The sequence below is a fragment of the Tachyglossus aculeatus genome, chromosome X1 (assembly GCF_015852505.1).
Source record: "Tachyglossus aculeatus isolate mTacAcu1 chromosome X1, mTacAcu1.pri, whole genome shotgun sequence".
NCBI lineage: Eukaryota > Metazoa > Chordata > Mammalia > Monotremata > Tachyglossidae > Tachyglossus > Tachyglossus aculeatus.
In genome coordinates this window covers 91071458-91089383 of record NC_052101.1, presented here as the reverse complement: position 1 = coordinate 91089383, position 17926 = coordinate 91071458, and the positions used below count along the sequence as shown (strand labels likewise).

General features: G+C 42.2%; 1 protein-coding gene across 3 annotated transcripts in view; it reads left to right on the top strand.

The window, feature by feature from the left end:
- The window catches only part of SFMBT1 (Scm like with four mbt domains 1), a 137897-nt gene that overhangs the window by 75809 nt on the left and 44162 nt on the right, over positions 1–17926 (top strand). For 2 of the 3 annotated variants that reach the window (XM_038772025.1, XM_038772026.1), the window contains 7 exons: positions 879–973; positions 3042–3282; positions 9871–9959; positions 11537–11783; positions 12756–12850; positions 14003–14104; positions 16100–16250. In XM_038772025.1, coding sequence (XP_038627953.1) covers positions 879–973; positions 3042–3282; positions 9871–9959; positions 11537–11783; positions 12756–12850; positions 14003–14104; positions 16100–16250 — 1020 coding nt within the window. Of the gene's footprint in view, positions 1–878; positions 974–3041; positions 3283–6209; positions 6299–9870; positions 9960–11536; positions 11784–12755; positions 12851–14002; positions 14105–16099; positions 16251–17926 lie in introns of those variants that run through there. The other variant, XM_038772027.1, reaches the window with a different exon arrangement.

Genomic DNA, 17926 nt, shown 5'->3' with positions numbered 1-17926 from the left:
GAGGATGACGGGGAACTCCACCGATACCTGGGCTCGGGGGAATTGCATCCTGCCGGCAGAGGACAAAAAGTAGAGCCACCATCTTGGCTCCACCTCCACCCCTTTCTAGCTGAAAGGGTCAGGACCGATCAGCTACTGCCTGTGAGATAATATGTTGGGGTGAAGCTGATTGTGTCATCTCTACAATGCTGAGTCCATGCAGGGGAAAGGGGACATGACTCCCATAGAATTGATGCTGTGGTTCAAGAATTCCATTTGTTTCCAAGAAGAGCCAAACAGAGCTCATGAGTTGTAGGTTCAAAATTCTTACTCCTGTGCTTAGTAAGGTGCTTTGCTCAAAGAATGCACTCAACAGCTGTAATGATAGTGACAAAAAAAGCCCACAGAGAAACTGAAATCTCCTGGGAAATTTCTTAAAAATATGAACAATTTGTTGTTTTGGATGATTTGGGTCTTATTCTGCCTGAAGACAGAGGTTCAGCTTATAGGAGGGAAGAGGAAAGTGGATGAGGCTGAGAGACATTCGCGTGCATATGTGCCTGAACAGGCTAGTAGGAATAACAAGAGATCGTTCCTCACTATGTACCCAGAAGAACTATAATATGGTTGTATTAGGAAACCTCTTCCTTCAAATTTAGGGTACTGTGCTTCATCAAGTTCTTTTCAAACTAAGACATTTACTTGTTATGGGGAAGCAGCACACTAATAGTAAGACTATTGCATTTCTGGTTCCTCTAATAATTCAGGGTGACCTCAGACAAATTATTTGTCGTCTTGGCCTCAGGTATTTCTTCTGGAACACAGAAGAGTGTAGTATTGTGCAATATTAAAGTGATAGTTGGTGTGATCATGTTATTATTATTTAATGTGTGTTCCAGACACTGGATCTGGTATGGAGGAAATGGAATTTAACTGGGATGAATATCTGGAAGACACAGGAACCACAGCAGTTCCTCATGGGTCCTTTAAGCATGTAAGTAATGATTTTGTTTTCTTGCCTTTGTCTTCTGCTCCTCCTCTCCCCCTCTTCCCCTCCCTTCCCTCTACTTCTTGCAGCTGCCCCTGGAGGATTTGGGCGTTAGATTTCTCAGAGAAAATTTTCTCATGATTCCTTTAATAGGTAGGTCTGTTATCAATCAATCAATAGTACTTATTTAGTACCTACTGTATTGATTGCGCTGTACTAAGCATTTGGGAGAGTACACAGAATTCGTACCCACAGGTCCTGTTCCCAAGGAGTTGCCAATCTAGCAGGGGAGACAGACACAAAATCATTATAGATTGGAAGAAAATGAGAACGGAAAAGTGGATATGTAGATGAATAGGTGCTTAAATAGGAGAGTAAGTCTATATGTTTGGAAAGGCTCTGGGTGGTTATGAGTGCAGAGGTGGCACAAAAATTAGGAGGATGTGACCTGAGAAAAGCAAAATAAATGCAGGAAGGCCTCACGGAGGAGGTAGAATTTCAGAGGGGTTTTGTAGATGATGACAGCTGTTGTCTGGTGGATTTGAAGGAGATGGGAATTCCACTGCACCATACCCCCTACTTAACTTTCAGGTGTAATCCCTAATTGTTTCAGCATGGTATACAAAAGATGGTTTTATGGTAGTGGAGAAGTCTCTGAATCAACTGAAGGAAGATTTAATTGTGCTTCTTTTGAAGTGATAGAGCATACAGATGTGAATTCCATGTTTGGAATCCATAGTCATCTTACTTTGCCTTCACGCAACAGTATTTTTAATTACATTTCAATCGTTTTGAATGCCTTTCATCTTTGGAAAAACATGAGAGCCCTCTGGTGGCCATGAAAGTCCTTTGAATTACAATTGATATTAATCAGATGTTCAAATGGATAAATAATTATGCCAGTGAACCAAGTTTTTTTCATTTAAAAATGTGTACACACCTTAACAAGACTCCCCATTCAAATATGCTCCTCTAGAAGTGTTCTCCTGGTTAACCAGCTGCTACCTGATTTTTTCAGTCTTCTGCTGCCTAATTTTTCTTGCCTATAAATTTGGCAGTGAGAAATATGCTACCCAAAATGAGTGTAAGCCAAATCTAAAAATTAGTGAAGTATAAATCTGATATATTTTTACTGAGTGATTTGAATTTATTTTTCTATCACTGAAATTTCAACTAGTTTGAACTTTCCTATAGAGAGAAGAAAAACAAATTCAGGGCCCCCAGTCACTAACTTGTGCACCTACTTGACACTGGGTAGGAAGCAAATTCTGCACTTGAGAAATTTACATATTTGGAGCATATTACATTTGTTCTCTTTGGTTGTCACTATTAGAGCTCATTTTTGACTTTGTCAAATAATTTGTTCTTTCAAATTCAGAGAAGCAACATGACTTAATGGAAAGAGTATGGGCCTGAGTGTCAGAGGACCTGGGTTCTAATCCCCGACTCTGCCACTTGTCTGCTGTGTGACCTTGGGCAAGTCACTACACTTCTCTATGCCTCAGGTACCTCATCTGTCAAATGGGGATTAAGTCTGTGAGCCTCACATGAGATGTGGACTGTTCCCAACCTGAGTAACTTGTATCTACCCCAGTGCTTAGTACAGTCCCTGGAACATAGTAAGCGCTATGTTTAATTACCATTAAAAACAACAAGCAAAAAAACCCTTTTGTCTTGTTAAAAAGAGCTTAAAAAATTGTCTACTACAAACCTCAAGATAATTTTCTGCAAAGTACTTGTAAAAATTGACGTTTGATCCAACTGTCAGCAGGAAATACTTTACCTGAGGCTCTGGGAATATTTATTGGTTTTCTTGAAACACTGCCCACAGAACACTGCTTTTGTTTTCGGTTTTTAATTTTCTTCTTCAATTTATCGTGTCATCAAAAACGTGATCACTTCTGTTTTGATCAGATTACTCACATGGATAGAAATAGAATTTATCTGGTTTTCCTATGGAGAGTTTACTGCTTAGTGCCTGAGTGTGAAAAGCCTCCCTGAGAAGGAAATGTTTACTACAAGAATATTTTCGGATCAGAAAGTGCACTGGTGATTATGGAGTTTTTCTGTTTAGGTGGATACAAGTTTACAGAATGGATTTGCTCCTGGCATGAAGCTTGAAGTTGCTGTCAAAACAGATCACGACACTTACTGGGTTGCCACCATCATCACCACTTGCGGGCAGCTACTTCTGCTACGATATGATGGCTATGGCGAGGACCGCAAAGCTGACTTCTGGTGTGATATCATGACAGCAGACTTACACCCCATTGGGTGGTGTGAACAGAACAAGAAGGTTCTCAAAGCTCCTGCAGGTAATAGAAATTCCATAATGACTAAGAGTGCCTGAGAGCGTTTCCACCGACAGCCTTGTTTGTCGTTAAGTAATCCTATAAGCCCCTCTGAGGGTCACACCTGGAGAGTTTCCAGTACTCTGCCAGTCTCGGCTATGGGAGGGAGAGTCAAGCAGAGGCCTACCCATTCCATTCCTGGCTTGGGCAGTGGCTAGCGAGCGGAAGGCATTCATTCATTCAATCGTATTTATTGAGCGCTTACTGTGTGCAGAGCACTGTACTAAGCACTTAGTACAAGTACAAGTTGGCAACATATAGAGATGGTCCCTACCCAACAGTGGGCTCACAGTCTAGAAGGGGGAGACAGAAAACCAAATAAAACATATTAACGAAATGAAATAAATAGAATAAATATGTACAAGTAAAATAGAGTAATAGATATGTACAAACATATATACATATATATATACGTATATATACACATACAGGTGCTGTGGGGAGGGGAAGGAGGTAAGGTGGGGGAGATGGGGAGGGGGAGGAGGGGGGAGAGGAAGGAGGGGGCTCATTCTGGGAAGGCCTCCTGGAGGAGGTGAGCTCTCAGTAGGGCTTTGAAGGGAGGAAGAGAGCTAGCTTAGTGGATGCGTGGAGGGAGGGCATTCCAGGCCAGGGGGAGGACGTGGGCTGGGGGTCAATGGCGGGACAGATGAGAATGAGGCACAGTGAGGAGGTTAGCGGCAGAGGAGCGGAGAGTGCAGGCTGGGCTGTAGAAGGAAAGAATGGAGGTGAGGTAGGAGGGGGCGAGGTGATGGAGAGCCTTGAAGCCGAGTGTGAGGAGTTTTTGCCTGATGTGTAGGTTGATTGGTAGCCACTGGAGATTTTTGAGGAGGGGAGTAACATGCCCAGAGCGTTTCTGCACAAAGGCGATCTAGGCAGCAGCGTGAAGTACAGATTGAAGTGGAGAGAGACAGGAGGATGGGAGATCAGAGAGGAGGCTGATGCAGTAATCCAGTCGGGATAGGATGAGAGATTGAACCAGCAGGGTAGCAGTTTGTTTGGAGAGGAAAGGGCGGATCTTGGCTATGTTGCGGAGGTGAGACTGGCAGGTTTTGGTGACGGATTGGATGTGAGGGGTGAACGAGAGAGCAGAGTCGAGGATGACACCAAGGTTGTGGGCTTGTGAGACGGGAAGAATGGTAGTGCCGTCAGCAGTAATGGGGAAAGTCAGGGAGAGGGCAGGGTTTGGGAGGGAAGATAAGGAGTTCAGTCTTGGACACTTGGACATATTGAGTTTTAGATGGCGGGCAGACATCCAGATGGAGATGTCCTGAAAGCAGGAGGAGATACGAGCCTGGAGGGAGGGAGAGAGAGCAGGGGCAGAGATGTAGATTTGGGTGTCAATCAATCAATGAATCGTATTTATTGAGCGCTTACTGTGTGCAGAGCACTGTACTAAGTGCTTGGGAAGTACAAGTTGGCAACATATAGAGACAGTCCCTACCCAACAGTGGGCTCACGGTCTAAAAGAGTGTCATCAGCGTAGAGATGATAGTTGAAGCCATGGGAGCGAATCAGTTCACCAAGGGAGTGAGTGTAGATAGAGAACAGAAGGGGACCAAGAACTGGCCCTTGAGGAACCCCTACAGTAAGGAGATGGGAGGGGGAGGAGGAGCCCGCAAAAGAGACTGAGAGTGAACGGCCGGAGAGATAAGAGGAGAACCAGGAGAGGACAGAGTCTGTAAAGCCAAGGTTGGATAGCGTGTTGAGGAGAAGGGGGCGGTCCACAGTGTCGAAGGCAGCTGAGAGGCCGAGGAGGATTAGAATACAGTAGGAGCTGTTGGATTTGGCAAGCAGGAGGTCATTGGTGACCTTTGAGAGGGCAGTTTCGGTGGAATGTAGGGGACGGAAGCCAGATTGGAGGGGCTAGAGGAGAGAGTTGGCGTTGAGGAATTTGAGGCAGCGTGTGTAGCCGACTCATTCAAGGAGTTTGGAAAGGAATTGTAGGAGGGAGATAGGGCGATAACTAGAAGGTGAGGTGGGGTCGAGAGGTTTTTTTTAGGATGGGAGAGATGTGGGCATGTTTGAAGGCAGAGGGGAAGGAACCAGTGGACAGTGAGTGGTTGAAGATGGAAGTTAAGGAGGGGAGGAGGGTTGGAGCGAGAGATTTCATAAGATGAGAGGGAATGGGGTCAGAAGCACAGGTGGCCGGAGTAGCACTTGAGAGGAGGGAGGAGATCTCATCAGAGGATACTGCTGGAAAGGATGGGAGAGTAGTGGAGAGGGTTGAGAGCTGGGGGGTTGGAGAAGGGGGAGGAGTGACTTTGGGGAGCTCAGACCTAATGGATTTAATTTTATTAATGAAGTAGGAGGCCAGATCGTTGGGGGTGAGGGAAGGAGGAGGGGGAGGAACAGGGGGCCTGAGAAGGGAGTAAAATGTACGGAAGAGCTGACGGGGATGATGGGCATGAATGTCAATAAGGGAGGAGAAATAGAATAGAAAGGCAATCTGCTACAAGTCAAAAATCACCCGTGCTGGGCAGCAGCGGCATGGGAGAGAGTCATGGGCGGAGACTCAAGTTCACTGCACAAAATGTGGCAATGGTAAACCACTTCCGTATTTTTACCAAGAAAATTCTATGGATACACTACCAGAACGTTTGCAGATGGGAAGCTGGGCGTTCTAGGAGAGATGTGTCTGTGGTGTCGCTATGGGTTGGAAACGACTCGACGGCATAAGACAAGACAAGAATCGTACAAGGAGTCAGTATCTTCTTTGGAGAAGCCACCTGAAGTCGTTTCAAGTTAGAAATGTCCGTAGTATTGGATGTTTTGATGTATACATTCTGAACCTAATTTCTTTAAAATATATATGGTTAGACTCTGAGCTACTTCACCTTCTATCCTCTTATCGTTTTCATCAAGATATAATGCCTTTGTTTTTGTTTTTTCAGGCTGAGCATTCTTAAAAAAAGGGGCAGATTTCAAACTTCAGGAAAAAGCCAGTGTAAATTGATGCTTTGTATAAGTCAACTAATCCGGAGTAAGCATTTTAATCCTTTAGGTACAGAGGATAAAACATCATAATTAGTGACCAAGGGGACCCTCTAACCCTTTTCCAGGCTGTGTAGCAGGCCTAGTAGATCCAATATCAAATGGATCATCCTCCTAAAGCAGTAGTCACAAATCCCCAATAAAAATATGATACATAATGTAACCTCTAATGCCTCACACATACAAGATATAACAAGAGTAAACAATACATCCCCATATAAATTCAGTAAGAAAAATGTCTTTCTCAAATCTGATTATCACAAAGAGGATGGAAAATAGAGATGGAAAATGGGGCTTAAATCCTCCTCCCTCCAATTTAGACTGTGAGCCCTTTGTGGGACAGAGACTGTGTCCAACCTGATTTCCTTGTATCTGCCCCAGTGCTTAGAACAGTTCTTGACACAGAGTAAGTGCTTGACAAATACCATAAAAAAAGTCTTTGGCAGCTGTCTTACTGCTGCTGGAGAATGGCCTCTGTCACCATCTCTGTCTACTCCATCTTTGATGTGTTAGTCTTCCCTTATACTTTCAATATGTGCCTATCATTTGATTGTTAATAACTGTTTAGCATAAATTGGGTTTGTAGTGCTGATGAGTGACTTTTTGTCATGCAAAATGACACTATAATGACAGAGCCTTGGCTTGTAGGAGAATTTCATTTTTGCTAGTTAACGTGTCTCCAGGAATAGAGGATGACTCATGCCATAACATTTATACTTGTCCTTGCCCCATCCCTTGCATTTCCCCCTATCCATCCTAACCCTCACTCCCCCAAATCAATTCCACTGTGGTCATAAGAAATCCCACTCTCATCCCATTACTCTTAACCTAGCCTGTCCCTCTCACAGTTCCTCCTCACCATCACTGAGACTTGGCTCTCGCTTGATGACAAGGTCTTCTGTGCCCCTCTTCTTCTGAGAGAGCCTTACCTTCTTCCACTCTCCCTCTCTCATGGGGAAAGGGGGAGGAGTTGACCTCTTCACCCCACAATGTTGCTTTTGCTTTATTGACTCCCATTCCCACACTCCCCCGCCAACTTTTCCAGACCTTCAGTTCCCTCCCGAAATCCCTAGTCCCCTCCATGCCTTCCTCTCTAACCTTTGAGAATACATTGTTGATGAAATTGAAGCCGTCAGGCGTGAACTTCCCAAAGTCCTGCCCACCTCCATCAGCTCTTCACTACTGTACAGCTGTGTCCTTGTCTTTCTCCTGCTTTCCAGCTGTTTCTCAAGAGGAGGTTTTCTGTCTGCACTTTAAATCCACTCCCTCTATTGTACCTCTGACCCTGTCTCTCCTCACCCCATAAAATCATTTGCTGTCACTCTGTGCCCCTATCAAGCAGCAACATGGCCTAGTGGAAGGAGCAAAGACCTGGGAGTCAGAAGACCTGGGTTCTAATCCTGGATGCATCATTTGCCTGCTCTGTGACCTTGGACAAGTCACTTAATTGCTCTGTGCCTTAATTTCCTCATCTGTAAAATGGGCACTCAGTACCTACTCTCCTACTTAGACTTGACCCGTGTATGACAGACCTGATTGCCTTGTGTCTACCCAGTGTTTAGTATCATGCTTGGCACGTAGTAAGCACTTAATGAATACAACAATTATTATTAATAATTAGTGTTATTATTAATTATTTTAAATCTCTCACTCTGATGACACCTTTCCATCTGACTTCAAGCACACACAGCTCACCCATATAAAAAAAAATCTTCCCTGTATCCCACAGTACCTCAAACTCATTATGTCTAAAACAGAACAATTCACCCTTCCTCCTAAACCCACTCTTCTCAACTAACTTTCCCATTTTAGTAATACCACCAACTTCCCTGTCCCGGAAACGCACAACCTGTGTCATCCTCGAGTCCTGGCTCTTCCAGCTCTAACAGTCAATTACCAAATTCTGCCGATTCTTCCTGGATCCATTCTTCTCCTTCCAAACAGCTATCACCCTGGTCTAAGCTGTGGTCATTCCATGGCTAGACTGTCATATCAGCTTCCTTGCTGGTCTCCCTGCTTCAGCCACTACCTGCTCCAACCTATCCTATAGAATATTGCACTGATCATCTTGAGGCATCAGGCAGCACATATCTCTCCATTTCCTGTGTTCTTTCGGAGCAAAACAAAACTCAACTGGCTCTTCATCAACTCCCCCCATCTTATATATTTGCTCTCTTTGGTTACTGCTCCTCAACTTGCTCTCTTCATTACTTCCAAGCCCACCTTCTGGTTGTACCTGACTCTTCCACCTCTATCGCTTTGCTCATGCTGTTTCCCTGCTTTGGAAGGCCCTCCCTCTCTAAAACAGACTGACCCCAGCTCTCCCCATATTCAAAACCCTCCCCAAATTCCACCCCCTTCAATTAATTCCCAGCACACCAATTCATACAAACCCATCAACCTTTTCTAGTGCTTAGGTACTTATTCATGCCCATTCTTAGCACTTTTATTCATATATATATATATATATATATATATTAATAAATATATTCATAGATATATGAATAAATACTTGAAATATATATATACTATATATATTCAAGTATTTGATTATACTCTGTGAATATATGTCTGTCTTCCCCATTATAGTGTAAAGTTGTGATAGGGAACATGTCACTTCTTTGTTACGTATCTGCTGAGTGTTTAATGCAGTGCATTCTTCCCAGTGAGTGCTCGGTAAATGCTAGTATTACTCTACTGCCACTACTATTAGTACAGTAAATGTCTTTCTCATCCTGGATTTTGTATGCATTTCTCTGTAGATATTTATGCATTATCTACTGAGCTACTTCAGCCCATTTGTGTCTCAAACCTAGCTGATTTCGCTTGGGCCTAGTAGCTTGTAGGAGGGATCATGTCTTCATAATTTTGTCAACTGAGTGACATTAAGGTACTGCTTTCCCAGGAAAGATGCCAAATTTTATTTTTATCTTCCAGCTTCATTTTGTTGCCTTTCAGAAGTACCTTTGGGATATCTGTTCTGAGAAATCTGTACTAGAAAAGTTAACACAATGGAATTGTACAGTCGAATTCCCAAAGATTGATGACATTTAATGCATCTATAGTGAATCTCTAAGTCAATTAATCAGGTCTGTTCAGTGGCAGAGCACCGGACTAAGCATTTTGAAGAATAAACCAGAATGAAAAACCCAGTTAATGCTCTTAGGGGGTGCTCAGTATGATTATCAAGCTGCAGTACTTTCCCGTTCCAAGTCAGATGAAATGGCTGATTTACCAAACTAAAAAAATTGACTGGAATACAGACCATTTTAAGGGTTCAAATCAAAGAGAGCAGAGACAGCTGATCCTCCTTATAAGTGAAATTGAAAACATTCAGAAACTTTGAGATGATTATATCCTTAGTGACTTTGCAGCCTTCATATTTGGAATCATTTATACAGGGGTTGGATTTGGTCTCAATTGAACTCTGGGTTCAGACGAACAAAAGCGGCCCGAGTTAGAGGGGTTTTAAGTGAAAAAAGTATTAGAATGACATATCAACGAAGAATTAGGAAATGTTTCTGATAAATGAACTGACCGTTATTTTGTTTTCCTATTTAGGCATCAAAGATAAGTTTTCTGACTGGAATGAGTTCCTGCAGCAGACCCTGAAGGGAGCATGTAGTGCCCCTGCTAACCTGCTAGAGGGCGTAAGTGTTATTGCAGATGGAATCACTAGGGAAAACTTACTTTATTCTCCAATGAAACTCTGTTGGGTGTACATGGATATAGACTTACCTTTTCAGCTGGATAGATGAGTTAGTGCTGTAAAGAGAGGTGGAATGGGAGTCAGTTTCTCTCTCTCTCTCCCTCTCTCCTCCCCACGCTATGATCCCTCAACCATCTAGTATAAAACCAACTTTTGGTAAAGAGATATTGGGGAGGGATGGTCTGTTGGGAACTTTTCATTTAATTTGTATTCATGTATAGAACTAGGTAGTTGCTATGAATCCGAAATGACTTGACAGTATTTAATAATAGAACTAGGTAGAGCACTCTGTGAAGTAAATTACAGAAATGCAAATGAATGATTATTCCATTATAATGTATCTTTTTGGGGGGAAGGAGGCTTATTTAAGGATCGCATTCGTTTTCGGTTGTCTGCAGCACTTTCTCTGTAAGAATTGCATGTGCCCATGTTTGCTTTACAGTTATTGTTAAACAAATCCAAAGTGTTATTTCTGTTATTTTTTTCAAAGACTGTTATCCAAATTAATTTCCTTCCATTAAGCAAAATTGCTTGGCCTTTTCATCAGTTCAGGATATTTTCTTTCTTTTTTGAACTTAAGGTTTTCTTCACTACTTTTATGGCAGTCACTTATTAATCAATCAATCAATCATATTTATTGAGCGCTTACTGTGTGCAGAGCACTGTACTAAGCGCTTGGGAAGTACAAGTTGGCAACATATAGAGACAGTCCCTACCCAGCAGTGGGCTCACAGTCTAGAAGGGGGAGACAGAGAACAAAACCAAACATATTAACAAAATAAAATAAATAGAATAGATATGTACAAGTAAAATAAATAAATAAATAGAGTAATAAATATGTACAAACATATATACATATATACTTATTAGTACGCTTTAATCACTCATCTCTTCTAATGCTGAAATGAATTCTTCCCAATACTCACATGCACTTTGTGTGTTTGTGGATGATTCCCATGTCATCTTTACAGCTTCCCTCTCTCATGCACATACCTAAAAACACACATGCTTGCACACGCTCATGCACGCACGCACACACACACACACACACACACACATCCCCACCATATATAGGTAATACTGGAAAAAAAAGAGCAGTACTGTAATGCAAGAAGGTAATTTTCTTTCTCTTCTGGCCTCTTCTTCTCTGCCCTCTCTTGGGGAAGTGTATGTGGAGCCAGGGCTATAAGGTTTTTCTTTTGCGGCATGGGTGTGAGAAAAAGAAAATGCCTGCTTACTGAAATAAAACCAGCCAATTTGGTTCGGGTGCTAAGTGCTGTAATTGTTTTTTAGGTTGATCAGTAGTCTACAATGGGAAATTTCACCTAGTATCCAGTAACGGCGAGGTGGTGGAAGACATGAAATTGTCTTTTATCAGTCACCTCTGATGTTGCTAATACAAAAATCCAAAGACTGCTGCAAAGCTACTAGACAGTGTGGCTCATAATTGAGGTTTCCTTATTTCTCTCTAACTGGCAATGTTTCTATTGTTTATCTTTTTGGCCATCTGACCTGCAGCTTCATAAAGGAAAGAATCCTTTGGATCTTATTGCACCAGGCTCCAGACTGGAGTGTCAGAATTTCCGGGATTCCTTGGCTGCTTGGATCGTTAACGTGGTAGACAGTGTCGGGGGGAGACTGAAGTTGCACTATGAAGGGCTGGAGAATTCTGACCAGTTTGAACAGTGGTTATTCTACTTGGATCCATTCCTTCATCAAGTTGGCTGGGCAACTCGACAAGGATACGACCTTCAGCCCCCATTAGGTGCTGAGTGACTTCTTCAATTTTTATTAACAAAATAGGCATGAGCCCTGTATCCTGTCCCTACAGGGCATCTTGTTTTGCATTGGATCTGACTATTAGTTCTAATAATAATAATAATATTAACAGTATTTGTTAAGCGCTATGTGCCAAGCACTGTTCTAAGCTCTGGGGTAAATACAGAGTAATCAGGTTGTCCCACGTGGGGCTCACAGTCTTAATCCCCATTTTTACAGATGAGGTAACTGAGGCACAGAGAAGTTAAGTGGCTAGCCCAAGGTCACACAGCAGACATGTGGCGGAGCAGGATTAGAACACTTGTCCTCTGTCTCCCAAGCCTGTGCTCTTTCCACCAAGCCATGCTATTTTATCCTGGCTCTTAGCACGGTGCTGGGGCACATAATAAGTGCTAAACAAATACCACCGTTATTTATTATTTGTCTTCCTTGTATGATCATTTATATTGGTGATTTCACAAATGTCTGCCAAAGGCTGAGAGAAGATGAAGAGTTGAGATTCAGCACCCTGTCTTTTTCTTCTGGTTTCATTTTTTTAGATTCATGGCCCTTGTAATCTACTAGACAGATTTCACCCCCATTGGGTCGAAATGGGTGGAAGTGAGAGCAGGAAGGCTTTATGTTCACATAAATTTGAGGATAAAGAACAGTAATTTAGAAGTTGAGTTTTTGTGGCACTCAAGATATGCCAGAGCATTTCGGTTTGAAATACGCTGTGAACTGTTAGTGTGGTGACTTTATAGGCCATTTTGCATTCAGTAACAGCTGTTATGCAGCCTTCCATATTTGGGTCTGAGTCATCAGTGGAGTGGAGATTTTTGTCAGAACAAGCAGCTTGTTCCTCGAGTGGAAACACAGTTGGGCACTCAAGGGTTAAGGGATTAATTTTGCCCTTCCCCTTCTTTCTGGGACAAAGAAGGCTTCTCACTTAATGTGTTTCTTCATTCTTTTGCCAAAGCTATCAGACACTTGAAGAGTGAGGTGGAATGGAACGAGATCTTGATGAAAGTAAAAGAGGAGGAGGAAGAGTCGATACCGACCGACCTCTTTAAGGTAGAGCAACCACACCTTGTGGGTCTGTCTTCTGTTAGCATTGGGAATTGAGAGATTCAGAAAAAGGATTTCCTTGGAAAACAATCCCTAAGAGGGTATTTTGCTTGCTCTAGGAAGGTATTTATTGAATTTATTGGTATATATTGCCTTTACGGTAAAACAGAGCTTCAGACAATGTTAAATTCCAGCTGAAAACTGAGAGTCAGTTGCTCAGGCTCTGCGTGGGGCACTGTCATTGGAAGTGATTCTGTTTGAGCAAAAGTTGTGTGTGGAAGGGGAGACAAGGAGGCAGAGGAGGAAACATTACCAGGTGTTGCAAACGTTAGACACCATAACATAATAAAGGACAGCCTTTTTGTGTGTACAGTATGGCTGGGACTATTGGCTCTGCATTGGTCTTTTCAGCAACAGACACACTCATAGGTGACCTTCACCATTACTGATGTCCTCTTTGAAAACAAAGGACAACTGTATATGTCTATAGATCATCAGTGGTATTTATTGAGCAATTTGATAGATTTATACTATGCAGATAGATCTATACTCTTGATAGAATATGTCTCTCCTCTAGATCTCTATAGCTATACATACCTATATATATATATGTATAGCTATAGAGATATAGATATCTGTGGGTGTCTCTGACCTCCGCTGACTCTGAAGAACCCTTTGAGAGGTGGAAGAGATTTTGACAAAAAAATTATGATCTCTCTTTACAGATTTGAATTGAAATGATCTTTTTGTGTGATTTGTGTTTTATTCTATTGATTTTTTTAGCTTTTAAAATTCTAACCTTTGTTAAAGAACCCTATGGCTTAGTTAAAATAAGTTATTTTTTTCCTTCTAACACTCCCTTTGCATTTAGTATGATTACCCCCTTTCTAGCACTCAGGTATATACGACCACTTTATTTATTTTTGACCTCTAATTGTAAATATTTTTATACTTGTTTTCCTCCATGCAAGTGTAAGGTCCTTGAGGACAGGGAGTATGAGTGAGGATATAATGAGGTGATTTTCCTAATTCTCCTTCACAGGTAAAATGATACAAGGATCCAGGAGAAGAAATTGTACATTATGCACTTGAAATTATCCTGGTTCATCAATTCTTAACTTCTTACTTTTCACTCTAATTTACTTGTTGACATTCCAGGACAAGCCAGTTATAGGCATGCATACTTTTTCCGTGAGCATGAAGTTAGAGGCTGTGGATCCAGTGGCTCCTTTTGTGATCTCTCCTGCTACAGTCATTAAGGTACTTTTGGGTGTCAACCTTTTTGTCAGTTTTACCGGTCAGCATTTCTCTGTCGAAGACCTTGAGGGGTTCAAGAGCATGATGGGTACCTGAGACGTCTATTGTTTGGTCTATGTGAAGTGGTCTTGTTGAGTTCCATGAAGTCCCTGAAGGGACAGGCGTCCACAGTACTGCACCTATCTTCCTGTTCCTAGTTTTTTTGTGAGTGACAAAGCAAAATAAACGGTCCCTCATATTAGATGACTTAAGGCCCATTTACAGGGCTACTCCATTCTCTAACCAAACTAGGAATAAACAGAGGAGATTTTATTTCTCCCTAATTGTGTGCCCTTCACCACGCTGACTCAGTACTCCCTGCAAAGATGCATATGTGTGTGTGTGTGTGTGTGTGTGTGTGTGTGTGTGTGTGTGTTGTGAGATAGATTGGAGCTTACTGTTATGACTAGAAGTGTGACACTTGCTTTTGCAGAGTAATAATAATAATGATGGCATTTGTTAAGCGCTTACTATGTGCAGAGCACTGTTTTAAGCACTGGGGAGGTTACAAGGTGATCAGGTTGTCCTACATGGGGCTCACAGTCTTAATCCCCATTTTACAGATGAGGGAACTGAGACACAGAGAATTTAAGTGACTTGCCCAAAGTCACACAGCTGACAATTGGCAGAGCCGGGATTTGAACCCATGACCTCTTTCCACTGAGCCATGCTGCTTCTCTAGTTGGGTTACCACAATAATAATTATTAATAATAATAATGGTATTTGTTAAGCACTTACTATGTGCCAAGCACTGTTCTAATTGCTAGGGCAGATACATGGTAATCAGGTTGTCCCACATGGGACTCACAATCTTCATACCCATTTTACAGTTGAAGTAACTGAGGCACAGAGAAGTGATGAAGTGATGAAACCTAAAACATGATTTGTTTAAAATAGGCTACATGGTTGCAGAGGTTTCTAAGTGTCTAGAGGGCATAACTCTTTTTTCTCCTGCTCATCTAAAGTAATTGTTCTGTATTTTTCATTTGGGAGGATGTCAGTGCATATGGGGTTATCAGGGTAGAAAGAAACCATGTGTAAGTGTTTTCTCATAAGCTTGGCAAGAAAATCACTTTTAAATGACTGTTACTTGTAACTTTGATAAGGATTTCACTTAAGTGGCTATGGATATATGGGGTTATCCAGAGAGTAAGTTTTTGTGTTATTTTTAACAGTATGCTTTGTCTTGTCTGATGTAAAGGTTGGAGTAATTTTCCTTAATTAGTTTGTTTCAAGTCAAAGCAGAAGGTACATACCATTTTTTTATTTTATTGTATATTTTTGCTTCTCATGTCTTCCTCCTGTAGTTTGCAGTAAAGAAATGGGCATCACTTTTGTTTTTTTTATGTTATTTGTTAAACGCTTCGTATCTGCTAACACTTTACTAAGCGTTGGGGCAGATACAAGCTAATCACATCCCACATGGGGCTCACAGCATCAGTCCCCGATTTACAGATGAGGTCATACAGATGAGTGGCGGAGTCAGGATTAGAACCCAGGTCCTTCTGACTCCCAGACCTGTGCTCTACCCACTAGGTCACACTGCTTCTCTTTCTAGAGTGTTTCAAGACAAAAGAATAAAAGCCTTTGCAAACTGCAAAGAGGAAGAAAAGAGTTTGGAGTTGGCACTGCTTATCCATCAGGCCACGTAGTGTGGGGTGGGAGCTTGCTCTTCTGTGATCCAGCTCAGGGCTGAGGGAGCTGCATCATGGATTCCCACAATCCTCCTGTATTATTCTGAATTGTGAGTCTGGCATTCCCCAAGCCACTTGGACACCTCAGCAAACAAGCACAGTGACTTGGAAATGAGGCCCACGTGTTTAAGTCCTCCAGTCATGTAATTGTATTTACCAAGCACAATGCAGTCATTTAATCCTGATCTGTTAAATATTTTTTATGAATGGAAATGCCATTCATAAAAGGTCACACTTTTATCTCCCTGTTGATTAAATTTGCAGGTATTCAATGAAAAATACTTCCTGGTGGAAATTGATGACTTGCGACTGGAACTCTCCGCCAAACGATCCTTTGTGTGCCACGTCAATAGTCACGGCATTTTTCCGGTGCAGTGGAGTCTGAAAAATGGATTAAATCTCAGCCCCCCTCCTGGTATGTATCTATAATTCTCTTTTGCTCTTCGCTGCATCAGGATCATAACTCGTTTAAGAGGTTTTATCGATAAACGGCATGTGCTGAAAGCAATTTCCTCGATTTCTTTCCTTGTATCCTGTTGTGGAGATCTGGAGGGCATTTGAGATCAATGAAACCCAATTAGACCACCCATCAAATGGGGAAACAGTCAGGGAATTGGCAAAAAAGTAAAGCTAAAATATGCAACTGTGTATACATGAATACTAGAAGCCTAACACTGTAGAAAGGAAGGGATTTGGTATGCTTGGCAGCTACATGAGAACCTTGATATAATTAGCATTGGCGTCTCAGAGACGTGGTGGAGGTCAAAACTTCAATGGGATATTCTGCTTCCAGGCTATAAACTGTATAAGTACAGGGATAGGTAACAGATAAGGTTATGGCATTGAGAAGGACAACATAAGGCAGTAATTTCTTGACCATTTTACCAGACCGTAACTGGAATAACTCTGCTACATTAACACGGTAAAGGTGCTGGTTGGTTCTCAGAAACCCCAGTATGGGAATTAGGAGTATCTACCCAAACAACAACTGTCCTACTGCTTTTTGAATAATAATAATAATAATTGTGCTATTTAAGTGCTTACTTATGCACTAGGCACTATACAAAGCGCGGGGTGGATCCAAGCAAATCATGTTGGACACAGTCCCTGTCCCACGAGGGACTCACAGTCTTGATCCCCATTTTACAGATGAGGTAACTGAGGCCCAGAGAAGTGAAGTGACTTGCCCAAGGTCACACAGCAGACAAGCGGCAGAGCTGGGTTTAGAACCTGTGACCTTCTGACCCCTGACCTGGGCTGTATCCACTGCATCATGCTGAAGTACGGCAGAAGGGTCAGAAATGTCTTCAGAGAGGAATAGCAGGGGGCTGTGACGAGGCTGAGCCTTAGGGAGGCTAACTGGTGAGGTGGAGCAGGAGAGTTGGGGAGAGGCCAGTTTTCTTCAGCTGCCACTCTCCCAATTGCTCTGCTCTCTCAACTGCCGCCTCTCTTCATTTGACAGGCACCTCGGTCCAGTTCCATGTTTAAGCAGCGGAAATATTGCTGTAGGACTGTGTTCTCCCCCTCTAGACTATAAGCTCATTGTGGGCAAGTAATGCGTCCGTTGTACTCTCCCAAGGGCTTAGTACAGTGCTTTGCACGCAGTAAGCACTCAATCAATACAACTGACTACTGTAGACCACATGACTAGAATGAGGAAAATGAGGTAAATACAGAAAATGGGAGATGAGGTGGGGGATCCTGCAACACTTGGGCCAGGAGAGTAGGAAATTTCAACTAGTCTTAAAAACCACAAAGAAAAATACCATACTGGATTCAATTCTGAACAGTGATCAGAGTCTGGTGAGCAGATAACTGTAGGGGAAGCTATAACGATGACAGCATTGTTAAATTTAACCATTTTTCTGGGGGTGTAGAAGGCCAAAAGAAACAGTCACAGATGTTACATTTTATGAAAGAGAATTCTGATTAATTGGAAACTGCAAGTAAGGAAAAAGCCAAAGGAAGTAGCTAAAAAAAAGTGCCTACAGGAAGCCTGTAGACTCCTTAAATACACTATATTAAAAGTTCAAGTAAAACACCTGCCACAGAGTGAAAAAGTAAAATAAAATATGTAGTTAACTAACCAAG